The sequence below is a fragment of the Molossus molossus genome, unplaced genomic scaffold (assembly GCF_014108415.1).
Source record: "Molossus molossus isolate mMolMol1 unplaced genomic scaffold, mMolMol1.p scaffold_m16_p_5, whole genome shotgun sequence".
NCBI lineage: Eukaryota > Metazoa > Chordata > Mammalia > Chiroptera > Molossidae > Molossus > Molossus molossus.
This window is the reverse complement of record NW_023425388.1, coordinates 83,345,294-83,359,598: the sequence shown is the minus strand read 5'-3', so window position 1 is coordinate 83,359,598 and position 14,305 is coordinate 83,345,294. Positions and strand designations below refer to the sequence as shown.

The following is a 14,305-nucleotide window of genomic DNA, read 5'->3' as shown; positions in this document are numbered from 1 at the left end:
ATGGACACTTTAATGTCGTTAGTTCTTCCTATCCATGAGCATGGTATATGCTCCCACTTATTTGTATCTTCTTCAATTTCTTTCTTCGGTGTCTATAATTTTCTGAGTACAGAAAATTATATCTTTGGTTAAATTTTATATCTTTTATATCTTTGGTTAAATTTTATTCCTAGGTTTTTGTTTGTTTGTTTGTTTTTATGCAATTGTAAGTGGGATTGTTTTCTTAGTTTCCTTTTCTGATAGTTCATGATTAGTGCATAAAAATGCAACTGATTTCTGGATATTTATTTTGTATCCTCTACTTTACTGACTTCATTTATCTATTCTAGTAGGTTTTTGGTGGGATCTTTAGAGTTCTCTATATACAATATCATGTCATCTTGTTCCTGATCTTATAGCAAACACTTTTAGATTTTTCCTTTGGAATATGATGTTGGCTGTGAGTTTGTCATATATATAGGCTTTACTATGTTGAGATATGTTCCCTCAATTCCCACTTTGCTGAGAGTTATCATAAATGGGTGCTGGATTTTATCAAATGCTTTTTCTGCATCTATTGATATGACTATGTCACTTTTATCCTTCATTTGGTTTATGTGGTGTATCATGTTTATTGATTTGTGGATACTGTACTAAACTTGCATCCCTGGAATAAATTCCACTTGATCCTGGTGTATCATCTTAATGTTGCGGGATCTGGTATACTAATATTTTGTGAGGATTTTAATATCTATGTTCATTAGAGATATTGGCCTATAATTTCATTTCTTCATGGTGTCTTTTTCCGTTTTTGGATTTAGGGCAATGCTGGCCTGGTAAAATGAGTTTGGGAGTCTTTTCTTCTTTTTAATTGTTTGGAATAGTGTGAGAATGATATGTGTTAGTTCTTCTTTGCATATTTGGAAAAATTCCCCTGTGAAGCCATCTGCTCCCAGACTTTTGTTTGCTGGGAGTTTTTTATTTTATTTTTTTATTTTCACCTAGGGACACTTTTGCATTTATCTTCAGATAGAGCAGGAGGGAGAGAGGGAAGAAGACAGAGAGAGACACATCGACTGGCTCCCACCCACAGGACCCCAACCAGGGCCAGGGACAAACTGCAACCGAGGTACGTGCCCTTAGTGGGAACCGAACCAGGGTCTCTCTGGTCCTCAGGCAGACACTCTTAACTGCTGAGCCAAACTGGCCAGGGCTGCTGGGGGTTTTTTAATTACTGCTTCAATTTCATTAGTTATAATAGGTTTATTCATATTTTTTTATTCTTCCTGATTCAGTTTTGGAAGACTGTATGCTTTTAGAAATTTGTTCATTGTGTCTAGATTGTCCAATTTGTTGGCATACAGTTGTTCATAATATTTTCTTATAGTCCTTTGTATTTCTGCGGTGTCAGTTGTTACTTCTCTTTCATTTCTGTTTCATTTATTTAGGTTTTCTCTCTTTTTTTCCTTAATGAGTCTGGTTAAAGATTTTTCAATCTTGTTCATCTTTTCAAAGAACCACCCTTAATTTCATTGATCTTTTGTGTTGTTTTCTTAGACTCTATTTCTTTTATTTCTGCTCTGATCTTTACTGTTTCCTTTCTTTTACTCACTTCGGGTTTTATTTGTTGTTCTTTGTCTACTTCCTTTAAGTGGGAAGTTATATTGTTTATTTGAGATTTTTCTTTTTTCTTGAGGTAGGCCTGTAATGCTATGAATTTCCCTCTTAAGCCGGTTTTCACTCTGTCTCATAGATTTTGGGTTGTTGTGTTCTCATTCTCATTTGTTTGAAGGTTTCTTTTGATTTATTACTTGATCTCATTGTTAATCCATTAATTGTTTAGTAACATGTTATTTAGCTTCCATGTATTTGTGTGTTTTTCTGTTTAGTTTTTTTCTAGTGATTGATTTCTAGTTTCATACCATTATGGTCAAAGATGCTTGATATGATTTTAATCTTCTTATTGGTTACTTCCGTGCAATGTCTACTTCTTTACACAATTCACTACAATAATATACCTTGCAAGAAACTTCACTGATTTTTTACATTTTAAGTTTGAAAAGCTGTACAAAATAATTTTTGGCTTTTTAAAAGTTCATTACATCTACATTTAAAAATTCAGTGTCTTTTACTTAATTGGCACCATAATACCATTAATTCAACAATATTCCATTGTATAAGACACAATAAGGTAAATGATTAATGTCTATAAAGTCAAGGGAATGATAGCATTATTATATTTTTATTCCTTTTTTACAGTTTCTTCCTGTTCTTTGGAATAGAGTTATTCTTTCCATGAGTCAGGGAACTCTGATGTGTCATTTCCATCCTTTTCTGTATTGTTAGATGTATACAGTGAATCTGAACCTTGAAGAAAATGAGTTTTCTAATCTCCTTAAAAACAAACCAAAAAAAACTAATAAATTGTTTATTTCTGTAATTTTCTATTTATTTATTTTTATATTTTATTTTTCCATTACAGTTTTATTCAACATTATTTTGTATTAGTTTCAAGTGTACATCAAAGTAGTTAGACAATCACTTTAAAAAGGGTTCCCCCCATTATCCCTGTTATATTCAAGTACCCACCTGGCCCCATACGTAGTTATTACAATATTATTACTGTATTTCCTATGCTGTACTTTACATTTCCATGACTACTTTGTGACTACCAATTTGTATAATCTCCCTTTTTATTTTATTTTTATTTATTTATTTATTTTTTTTATCCTCACCCGAGGATATTTTTCCATTTTTTGTACAGATAGAATGGGAGGGAGAGAGAGGAAGGGAGAGAGAGTGAGAAACATCGACGTGAAGGGACACATCGAGTGGCTGCCACCCGCACGACCAACCAGGGCCGGGGACAAACTGCAACCGAAGTACGTGCCCTTAGCGGGAACCGAACCCGGGTCTCTCCGGACCGCAGGCCGACGCTCTAACCGCTGAGCCAAACTGGCCAGGGCTAATCTCCCTTTTTAAAGGAAAAGATCAGGCTCCAGTGTCAGACAGATGAAAATTTTAATCTCTTCCCCACCTGTGATGAACAGTGTGACCTTGGGCAAATTCTCAAGGCCTCATTTTTAAAATATAATTTCTGTGGTCAGGAATCTGGGAGTGGTTTGGTGGGGGGTGGGCTGGTTCTAGCTCAGGGTTGCTCATGAGACTACAGTCAATATGTTGGTCAGTGCTATAGTCACCTAAAGGCCTAGTATGGAGCTGGAGGGTCCACTTTCAAAATGGTTCACTCACATGGTTGACCAGTTGGTGCTGGCTGTTGGTCTTAGTGGACTTTCCCAGTGTCCTTATGATATGGTGGCCGTCTTCCACTGAGTCACTGCTCAACCATACTTGAATAGAACAGTGGTGGTGTCATATTATTTAACCACATAGACCAAATTTTTTTTTTTTTTTTTTATCCTCACCCGAGGACATTTTTCCATTTTTTGTTCAGGTGGAGTGGGAGGGAGAGAGAGGAACAGAGAGAGAGAGAGAAACATCGATGTGAAAGGAACACATCGAGTGGCTGCCACCCGCACAACCGACCAGGGCCGGGGACAAACTGCAACCGAGGTACGCGCCTTTAGCGGGAACCAAACCTGGGTCTCTCAGGACCGCAGGTCGACGCTCTAACCGCTGAGCCAAACCGGCCAGGGCCACATAGACCAAATTTAATATATATTTTAATGTTTAAATGAAGAGAGTATTTTTAAATTTTATTTTTGAAGCGATAGTAACAGTCATTCTTGACTGTGTCTGGCAGGGTGTCTGGGCATTGGGCATTGTGGTCTTCTCAAGCAGTATGATTGCTTTAGCATTTCATAGAAAACTTTATTTTGAGACATTGGTCTCTCACTGATCATATTGATCTATGTAAAGTTCTTCAGAGGCCCTGACTTTGAGGTTTGAATTTTTATATACCAAGTGAAACAGAAAATAAAAAATTGCCATGGATTTTGTCCATGGATTTTTTTGAATGGCCATTAAGGCTTTTATTACACATAAAATATGTTAGTGGAGACGTTGTGAGCAAGGGAGCGTTCCTAAAGGACTCAACCACATTTGTGTTTTCTACAATGTCAGGTGTCTTAGGGGAGACCTCCATTATAAGCCAGTAGTCACAGGCAGGTTAGACACAGACATGGGGAGCCTGCACGAGACATACTAGCAGAGCAAGCCTTGTGGTTTGGAGCATTCCTGTTACACCCCATTACTTGTCTTGACATAGTAGTTGGCATAACTGTTATTGCTGTCAGTGACTCTATATTGGATTGTCAAAAGTGTCCAAAAAGTCTGTTCTGCTCTTGCTCTAAATGGGAGGAAATACAATCCAAATAGATTGTATTGAAAAAGCCCAACATCATTTTTGGATCATCTTTTTTTGTGTGTGTGTTAATCCTCACCTGAGATATTTTTTTCTACTGATTTTTAGAGAGAATGGAAAGAAGGGCGGGAGGGGTAGAGAGAGAGACAGAGAAACTCGATGTGAGGGAGACACATTGATTGGGTGCCTCCCACGTGTGCCCTGAGACTGGGCCCAGGGATCCAACACTGCAACCCAGGTACATGCCCTTGGTCTGAAATCGAACCCCAAACCCCTTCGATGCACAGGCCAACACTCTAACCATTGAACCACACTGGCCAGGACTGAGGCATCTTTTAAGTGATTTTGGTTTTGAGAAAATGTAATTACTAGAGCTTTTTATTTCCTGCAGATACATCAACTGAGTTGTTTTCTTTTATTTTTAAGTGCTCGCTTCTATTTTTTAAAAAATTTACCAAAATCCAAAAATTGGGAGGGAGAGGCAGCAAGAATTTTTGGGAGCAGTATAACACTTGTGAGAAACAAGGAAATACTTTGGGATCCCCACCAGGGTCTCATACTGAGTGCCAATTTAAGCTCACCGTCTCCCTCCCTCTGTCCCTTTTTCCCTCCTGGAACCCTAACATTCTGCTTTTGCTAATTTCTCTGTGATCTGAAGCTGGCATCTTTGTTCATCTGTCAACCAGCCAGAAACCAGAGTCTGATTGGACCCCTTTAGTGCCCCCCATCCCCGTGCAGCTGGGTCAGACCTCTGGATTCTGCCCTAGCAATGCTGCCTATCCTTAACTTTCTTTCCATTTACTTCCCTCTTTCCCACCACCTCTGCTCCAGGGTCAAGTCAGTTATGTCCTCCTGATGGCAGTGTCACCTACTTTTGTCTGCCCCAAGGTCTTTCATGTTCACTCAATGTTTATAAAATACTCAGTGTCTCTGCCTGACGCTGGAGGTGCTCCACCCAAAGGCACCCAAGTTACCTTTTACATTTAACGTTATCATTCTCCCTTTGACTCTTCTTAAAGGGACTGTGAGCGTTTATGACTCCTCTTAGTTCTTTGCTCATGCTGTAAATGCTGTAGATTGAAATCCCACCCAACCTCTGTGTCTATCTCAACTGTAGAGATTTTTCTCGCGACCTCTTTTCCTCCACCAGACCTGTCTCTCCTTGAAGGACACTCACTGAACTTTGTACCCCTCATGATATTTAATCATAATCGGTTTCTCTTAATATGAGTGTTCTTACCTTATCATTCCTACATGATTATAATGTACTTGAAAGGACAGACATAATTATTCATCCTTTTCTCCTGCCAACTCCTAGCCATGGCTTTAACAATATGACTTCAATAATAAAAAGTTGTGTAAATTTATTTTAAAGGTGTTTAAGACAGGAAGGAGCAAAATTCCTGTGTTTATCAGACACAATGTAAGTTATGCAGAATAAAAAAATTACATCTATAAATACAGACACATACATATATGTGTACAGTATTTATCATTTTGCTAAGATGGCTTTGTTCCAGTACTGAAAGATAAAATACTGCAGGGCACTGCTTTTTATTCCCATACTGTGCACCCCCGCCCCACCAAAAAATTTAGCTGTTGCCCAGGTTATAATTTTAAGACAGAAAACGGGCTTCAAATTGTATTCAGTTTGGGACCCTGTGAAAAGGAACGTTGGCAAACGATTACTAAATTAAGAGGAAAGGAGTTGCCTTGATGCGCTGGAGGAGATGGGTCTTCAAGTCCAGAGAGGCCTTAAGTCGGGCTGGCAGGCCGGGGCAGAGGGGTGCGGGGCGCGCACCGGCCCGGATTTCCTACTCCGCGGGCACCTGGCCGACCGGTTCCTGCCGCCCCGCCTCCCTCGCAGCCCGAGGCCCAGCCGCACGCCCTGTCCTCGGGCGCACGAGCCGGGCGGGAGCGCGCCGAGAGCAGGGCTGGGCCGGCTTCTCTCCGCGGGCGGGCGGAGGGCACTGGAGGCGGGAGGCCGCTCTCGGTCGGGGTTTCCAGGTGAAGGGCGAGAAAACAACCGGTCGGTCTAGGCGGAGCCCGGCGGGCGGAGTGAGGGCGGAGGGCACATTGCCTCATCCTGTACATTTTACTGGAAACGGAGCGCATCCGGAAGAGGGAGCGGGAGGGGCCCCGCCGCCACCAATGGCCGGGCCGGGCGCTGGGGAGGCCGCGCGGGCGGTCCCTTCGCCCCGCCCCCGGCGCCGCCGGCCGGTTATAAAGGCCGACCTCCCGGCGCCGCGCCCGTGCCCGCTCTCCTCCCTCCGGTAGCCCCTGAGCTCGTCAGCCGCAGCCACAGCGGGAGGCAGCCGCGCGCGACGAGCGGGTGGCGCAGGTGTGTAGGGGTCCCCGAGCGCCGAGCCCGGGAGCATGATCGTGGACAAGCTGCTGGACGACGGCCGCGGCGGAGAGGGGCTGCTGGACGCGGCCGGCGACTGCGGCCTCATGACCAGCCCGCTCAACCTGGCCTACTTCTACAGCGCGTCGCCGCCCGCCGCCCCCGGCGCCTGCGAGGCCAGCTGGTCGGCGTCGGGGCCGTCGGCGCCCGGCTCGCCCGGCTCCGACTCCTCCGACTTGTCCTCCGCCTCCGCCGTGTCCTCCTGCGGGGCGGTTGAGTCCCGGCCGAGAGGCAGCGCCCGCGCCGAGCGGCTGCAAGGTACCCACCGGCCCGGGCAGGGCGGCCCCAGCACCCCCAGCACCCCGTCCACCCGCCGCCCCGGTGCCAAGCGCCTGTGCGCCTTCCTTAGCGGCAGTACATAGTCACACTAGCTCTCGTTTATTAGGCGACTGCTGGGTGCCTGACTCGCGCTTGGCTTTGGGGCTCCGGTAGCTGGCGTCGTGGCTTAAAACGCCTCTGGGACGAAGCTCTGACTTCTGTGGGAGTGGCGTGACGGAATTAGTTTCTCTGATTTCTTTTAGAAAGCAGCTATAATTCACATAATATGGCGAGGTTAGGATCTGATGTAGGTATAGTGTTTTTCTTGTAGCTTTTTACCCTTTTTTTTTTTTTTTGTGAAAAGGTTTGAGTATGTGTTTAAGGTCATGACTTATTCCTAAGAATTTGTGGAAGTTTAAGTAAAAGGACTTTATGTTAGAGGGAAAAAACGGTATTACCATGATGTAAGGTGGAGCTGGACTGAAAACCAACTCAGTGTATGCCTGTAGTTTGTGCTGTTGGCCAGTTTCCGAGTTTTGTGTGCTTTAGAATGGTTAAACCACATCTAGCAAAGAAAGATGTAATGTTTTCTTTCTTTGGTTGTGATTTGGTTAGTTTCTTTCCTTTATTGATTTGAGAGAGAGAGGGAGGGAGGAAGAGAGAGAAACATGGATTTGTTGTTCCACTTATTCATGCATTCATTGTTTCTTGTGTGTTCCCTGACCAGAGATGGAACCCCCAACTTTAGCATATTAGGGGGTCGCTCTGTCTAACCGAGCTTCCTGGTGGGGCCTCTTAGTTTCTTAATGAACTGAGTTGCATAATTTGGGGGAAAACAGGATGTCACAGTGGGTAGACTAAAGAACCTCTAGATAATTTCATATGTTGGAGAATCTAATCAGCATGCTTTAAAAAATGTCTCTTTTAGGTGTTCCTCACTACTTGGTTGTCTTTTATTTTTAGAAGTGATTTAAGCCACTTGGTTGTATAAGGCGCTCCTTGTACGTTAAGTGTGCTGCAAAAGTAAAAATTGTGTGTGTGTGTGTGTGTGTGTGTGTGTGTGGTGTATTTATTTAGAACCTTTTCTCCCACATTTGGCTTTCATCTGGTTGAAACTATTTTGCTAGTTCCCTGGCTTACAGCATAACCATAGGGGATTTCTGAAACTGAATATTTCTCCTTGTGACGTAGAATTATTAACTCCTGTTGTTCCAGAGAAATGTTGTATAGATTCTGGCGAGATGTTCCTAAACTTAAACATAAAACCAACTAATCATTTAGTTTGCCCCATCATTAAGTTGTTTCTTTCACATATTTATGATATATATGTTAAAATTATGCATTGTTTTTTGTCCCATTGTATTTTTTCCACTGTCAGTGAATTGACTGAATTATTCATTTCCTGACTTTTTGCATGTTTACTTTGTGTTCAGCTCATCCCAAGAGATTGTGACATAACTGTGGTCAGAAGTGGAATGCTGTACTCATAGATTACATTTTAAAGTCTATTTTAAAGTTTAAGTATGAAATGAAGATTTCCTTTTTACTTAGAAGGCCACTGTGAGCAATTTCAAAAAGTCAGTAAGGGGAAGTCCTGTCTTAGTGTATGGTGAATTTAAGCAGATTTATTGGCATAGCTGACTGAAATGAGCGAAATAATAAGAAACAAATCTAAGACATTGTTAATTGTTAGGCTTTGGTACATTGATATCTTTGGAGGAAGCTTGTTTTGTACTTTTCTTAGGTGAGTGGATGAATAGACTTTTCAATGTTTATGTGGGCACAGTCTTTGGTTTGAAAAGCTAAAAATTCATCATATATCCTTTGCTTCCCCCAAGGTTTTTCAAAAATCAAGAGTAATGATAAATCTATGAGAGTTAAGGTTACCGATCTGTGATATTGTCTCATGGTTTTTTTCATAGGGCTGAGAAACAGAGAGGCTTAATTTAGGTGTATCTGTTGGTTCTGAAGACCCCTGAAACTACAATTCTTTGAGCTTAATTCTTTAGGGTGCTTTTCAGGAAAGATACTCAGGCAGCATCAAATCTTAAATAGGACTAGGGACTGACATGTAGGCCATGGACCAGAGCGAGCTGGAAAGGTTTGGGTTCTGGTGATTGGGATGATACATTAGACAGCTGTGCTTTTGAGGTTACTAAGGTTTGTGTCTGTGAAGAGATTTAATTGGAATATGTTTTGTTTTCTTTTGAACAGTTGAGCCCCATATGGGGGTTGGAAGGCAGCAGAGAGGACCCTTTCAAGGTGTTCGTGTGAAGAACTCGGTGAAGGAACTTCTGCTGCACATCCGAAGTCATAAACAGAAGGCTTCTGGCCAAGCCACAGATGATTTTAAGGTGGTACCCATTTTTTGTTTTGGGTTAGAGGTCAGGAAGGTTAGTCTGTTGGGGTTATTAGTTTTTGGTGACCTAGGTCCAGTTAAGTCTTTTGTAGACCACAAAGTCCATAGGACACAGCATATGTGTCTTGCTGTCTGCTGAATTCCTATCACTTAGCCCGGTGCTAGGCATTTGGTAGGTGCACAAGAGAAATTTGATGAATGAATAAATAAGGGCAAATTTGGGGCAAGGAAATAAATAAGGTTCAACTGAAATGGAACATTTCGATTAGAAAGGGAAAACTCAAATGGCCTTATTAATTTTATCTTGACATAGTTCAACTAAGGTGAAAGAGCAAACAGGGAAGTTGTGAGATAGGCTGAAAATTAAGATAGAAAATAAATATTGACAGAATCGCTGCATCAGAGGTTTATGGTGAGCTATAAAGAGTGGTCAAGATAAGTATGTTTATTGAAGTATATTAAGCAGGAAGCCATTTAATATTACACTAAATTGGAAACCTTTTTTCCTTACAGACACAAGGTTTGAACAGAGAGCAATTTGCAGGTAAGAATGACTTCTATTCATATATTATGGGGGCTTTAGAAAAAAAATAATGTAGTGTGACTGTGGGTGAAATTAGCAAAATAAAATGATCACAGATTCCATATTCCTTTCTTGGGTGTAGAATTGACAAACACAGTGCCATATAGTGGGAAAAGGAAAGGACCTGATTCGTCATCTGATGGACCACCTTGCAAAAGGTCAGCTTTGCTGCATACCCAGTTTTTGGTAAGTATCTCACTATTTTCCTCTGAATACCTTTTGGAAATTATTCATGCAGTAATTTTGGAAGGGAGCATGCAATTGACTTTTTCTTTCTTTCCAGACACCCCCTCAAACACCAACACCTGCAGAGAACATGGAAGATGTTCACCACAGTGAACCCAAACAGGACAGCAATGTCGATCTGCTTCAGAACATTATCAACATCAAGAATGAATGCAGCCCAGTGTCCCTGAATACTGTCCAAGTTAGCTGGGTGAGCCCTGTGGTGGTTCCTCAGAGCTCTCCCCGGGAGCAATGTCAGGACTTCCGTGGAAGGCAGGTCTTCAGTCCACCTCAGAAGTACCAACCATTCCAAGTCAGCACCTCCCCACACATGATGGATCAGGCTTCCATGTACCAGTACTCTCCACAGAACCAGAACATGCAGCAGCCGCAGCACTATGCCCACAACTCCGCTCTGGAATACAGTCCTTATTCCAGAGCGTCCCAGTCCCCCAGCTATGACCCAGATTTCTTTGATAACCAAGAACTACAGTTCTGCCCAAATGAAAGTTTCACATCTCTTCTAAGTAGTCATGGGGAATGTGAGAATGTTGGTGTTCCCGTTCAGACTTCCCCCGCTGTTCAGCAACAAAATGATGCCCACCTGCAAAACTTCAGCATGATGCCCCATGGTGCCTGTGAGGCCGTGGTAGGGCATGATGCAGGCTCTGTGTCTTTAAGCACATCACTGCCATTCCAGAACGTCATTGGAAGCCCAATGAACACCACGCAGTTAGGGAAGTCATTTTTTCAGTGGCAAGTAGAGCAGGAAGAAAGCAAATTGGCAAATATCTCCCAAGACCAGTTTCTTTCAAAGGATGCAGATGGTGACACGTGAGTATTCCTTTACCTCATGTACCTAATTTGGTAAACCATGCCTATTGCATGTAGTGGGCAAAGAATTCCTCTACGGTATACCAGCTTAGACTTACTAAGTGGTTGGCTAATCAAGTCAAGGAGTGTAGGTAGAAATTGCTGTTCAGTGATAGCTAATATTTCAAGAAAGAGTTTTCCTTTTTCTTTTTTTTTTCTAGCTGAACAAATTACCTGTTCTAAATGAATTGAAATATGTGTGTCTCTTTGAATAACTGGCTTTGAAAGACTAGTATAGACTATAGAGAACAAAACAGATCATGATTGGTTGGTCATGATTGTAGATGGAGTTCTTATCTGTCCTGATATCTTTGTGGCCTTGGGAAAGTTATGTAAAGTATCTGTGTCCCTGTTTTTTGACATGTAAAATGATAATACCTCCTCATAGGGTTTTTATGAATATAAAAATAATAGGTTTAAAATGATCAGTATGGTGCTTGGCATTCTTTTTCTTATTCCTCGTAGCCTGACTCATCCTGTTGCTACTCTATCAACTTTAGCAGAAAAGACAATTCATGCCTGTAATGTTTAGTTTGAGTGTACCACCATATCAAGAAAAAGGCTAAAAGGATATATTTTTTAAAGGTGAAATTAGAATTAATTCACCTCTTTTTCTTTCCTTGTCTCCCAGGTTCCTCCACATTGCTGTTGCCCAAGGGCGAAGGGCACTTTCCTATGTCCTTGCAAGAAAGATGAATGCACTTCACATGCTGGACATTAAAGAGCACAATGGACAGGTGAGGACGTTAATTGAGTGAAATGGCAAAGATGTGGTCATTGTGAAGAGAATGACAGCCTGTCTCATACCTACAGATAGTTTCAGAGCTCAAGACAAAGAGAGTTTAGTTAATATTAACTTCGAGATGTTGACTCTTTGCCACCATCAACCTTGAAGTTATTAACATTAACTTTGTAGTTATTTGACCAAAGACTAACTGGATATAATAAAACCACACCCTGAGTTTATTTTAGTTCTCTTGTGTTACAGTATCTTATTATTTATTAATAGGATTTATTTTTTCTGTGTGGGTTTTTTCCTCAGTCTTGGTTCAGGTTCATAGTCTTTGTTTTAACAGTGTTATATGTTTTAAAAACATATTTTTTCCTTTCTATTACCCACAGAGTGCCTTTCAGGTGGCAGTGGCTGCCAATCAGCACCTTATTGTGCAGGATCTGGTGAACCTTGGGGCCCAAGTGAACACTACCGACTGCTGGGGAAGAACCCCTCTGCATGTCTGTGCTGAGAAGGGCCACTCCCAGGTGCTTCAGGTAAGAGGCCATGAGCTAGGCTTCCATTGTTACAGGGCCAAAGAGATAGGGCTTGAACATTAGAAGTTGGATGTGGCTTGCAATAATCTATTTGAGTTCACTTATTCATTCCTTGGAATACTTGTGTAGCTTGTCTTTTGCTAAACAGTTACCTACTTTTGAATTTTGCAGGCAATTCAGAAGGGTGCGGTGATGAGCAACCAGTTTGTGGATCTTGAAGCAACTAACTATGATGGTAAGCAAATGACACTTTATTGGGTAAAAAATTATTTATAGAGGGGGCCCATTAGTTCTGAAGGTATAAGCTTCATACCAAGAAGGAAGGGAGGTAATTAAAGGTGAAATATTTTATAGATGAGATTAGCACTCAGAACCAGATTGCTTTACAAGTTCTTGTGGAGCCCATTTGTAGGGCACTTAAGTGGCCATCCTCAAGGTTTGTAATTATAGAACAACCAAAAGCCTCAATGGCACGCTTGACCACTGCTTTATTATACTTTTTCTAGGCCTTACTCCTCTGCACTGTGCCGTCGTGGCCCATAATGCTGTGGTGCATGAACTCCAGAGGAATCAACAACCCCATTCACCTGAAGTTCAGGAGCTTTTACTGAAGAATAAGAGTCTGGTTGACACCATTAAGTGTCTGATTCAAATGGGGGCAACAGTGGAAGCTAAGGTAAATTTACAGAAGGGTTTGGAGATGGGATAAGGAAGAAGCATTTACAACAAAAGACCTGTTCCCAAGTAGAGATTAAAACTTTTTCCCCACTGTTTTTAAATTAATGGAGTTGAGTAGCTAAGTATGGATAGTTAAGAAGCTTAGGTTTTAAAAGATCATCTCATCTGCCTTGTTGATTTGCTTTTAATCTTTGGATTATTATGCAAAAGATCATTTAGCTATGAAATTGTTTGAAAGGAAAAAAATGCTTGAAATTGATATTGTCATTTTGGCTTCCATTTTCACACACTGGTACTCAAGGTAGTGCTTTTTGTAAGGTTACTTCATTGTTCTGTGATCTAGACTTAATTTTCTGTTTTTTAAACTGAGAAATAGTTTTTTCTCTTCAAATTTGAGGTTTATTTACTGAGTATCTCCTATGTACAATACACTGAGTTAGGAGCATTGGGGGGAAAAATGCCTAAATCTTGGGGATCTTACTGTCTAACAGAAGAGGTGAGAAGTATAACTAGAAGTCTACAGGGTGGCCACCAAGTCTGCAAACTCAGGCGAATGCGTAATAAATGGTTTATTGCAGTATATTAAGTACATGATAAATCAATATCATCTATTGTTTCTACATATTATGGTCTCCCCTTATACAAGGGTAGACCGTGATGAGGGACATCTAGGCAAGTTAATAGGGGATTTAATAGGAATGAGAGATTTCTTATAGTATGGGGTTCAGGAAGGCTTTGTGGAGCAGGAACATTCAGGGTCTCCAGGGGCAAGTCAGACATTTGAGAGATGGGGTAAAAAGCATGTTAAGGCATGGTGTCCAGACGGTCATGTTTTTTCCCCTCTTGCCTTTGACAAGGATCGGAAAAGTGGCCGCACAGCCCTGCATTTGGCAGCTGAGGAAGCAAATCTGGAACTCATTCGCCTCTTTTTGGAGCTGCCCAGTTGCCTGTCTTTTGTGAATGCAAAGGTACTTTTAGAAATTTTCAATAACTGCACAAGAGTTAGAATTACTTAATTTTTTTCTTTTATACCTTTTTCAAGCTTTTGAGCTGTTTTCATGGAAGTCCCCCTTCCTGATGGGTGCCATTTTGTGTCTTTGTCTCAGGCTTACAATGGAAACACTGCCCTCCATGTTGCTGCCAGCCTGCAGTATCGGGTGACACAATTGGATGCAGTCCGCCTGTTGATGAGGAAGGGAGCAGACCCAAGTACCAGGAACTTGGAGAACGAGCAGCCAGTGCATTTGGTTCCTGATGGCCCTGTGGGAGAACAGGTGAGGGTGGCAAAAGGGACAGGAAATACTTTCAGGCACTTGGTTTGAAATATAAAGGGAGGTAAAGTTGTTCAGGGTG

At 41.8% G+C, this 14,305-nt stretch overlaps 1 protein-coding gene across 2 annotated transcripts in view; it reads left to right on the top strand.

The window, feature by feature from the left end:
* The window catches only part of NFKBIZ (NFKB inhibitor zeta), a 33,103-nt gene that overhangs the window by 16,605 nt on the left and 2,193 nt on the right, over window positions 1-14,305 (top strand). Inside the window, exons 1-11 of one of the 2 annotated variants that reach the window (XM_036243810.1) lie at window positions 6,585-6,965; window positions 9,180-9,319; window positions 9,838-9,868; window positions 9,990-10,093; window positions 10,191-10,966; window positions 11,637-11,742; window positions 12,128-12,274; window positions 12,446-12,509; window positions 12,781-12,950; window positions 13,810-13,920; window positions 14,059-14,226. In XM_036243810.1, coding sequence (XP_036099703.1) covers window positions 6,680-6,965; window positions 9,180-9,319; window positions 9,838-9,868; window positions 9,990-10,093; window positions 10,191-10,966; window positions 11,637-11,742; window positions 12,128-12,274; window positions 12,446-12,509; window positions 12,781-12,950; window positions 13,810-13,920; window positions 14,059-14,226 — 2,103 coding nt within the window. In that variant the 5' untranslated portion in view covers window positions 6,585-6,679. Of the gene's footprint in view, window positions 1-6,584; window positions 6,966-9,179; window positions 9,320-9,837; window positions 9,869-9,989; window positions 10,094-10,190; window positions 10,967-11,636; window positions 11,743-12,127; window positions 12,275-12,445; window positions 12,510-12,780; window positions 12,951-13,809; window positions 13,921-14,058; window positions 14,227-14,305 lie in introns of those variants that run through there. The other variant, XM_036243811.1, reaches the window with a different exon arrangement.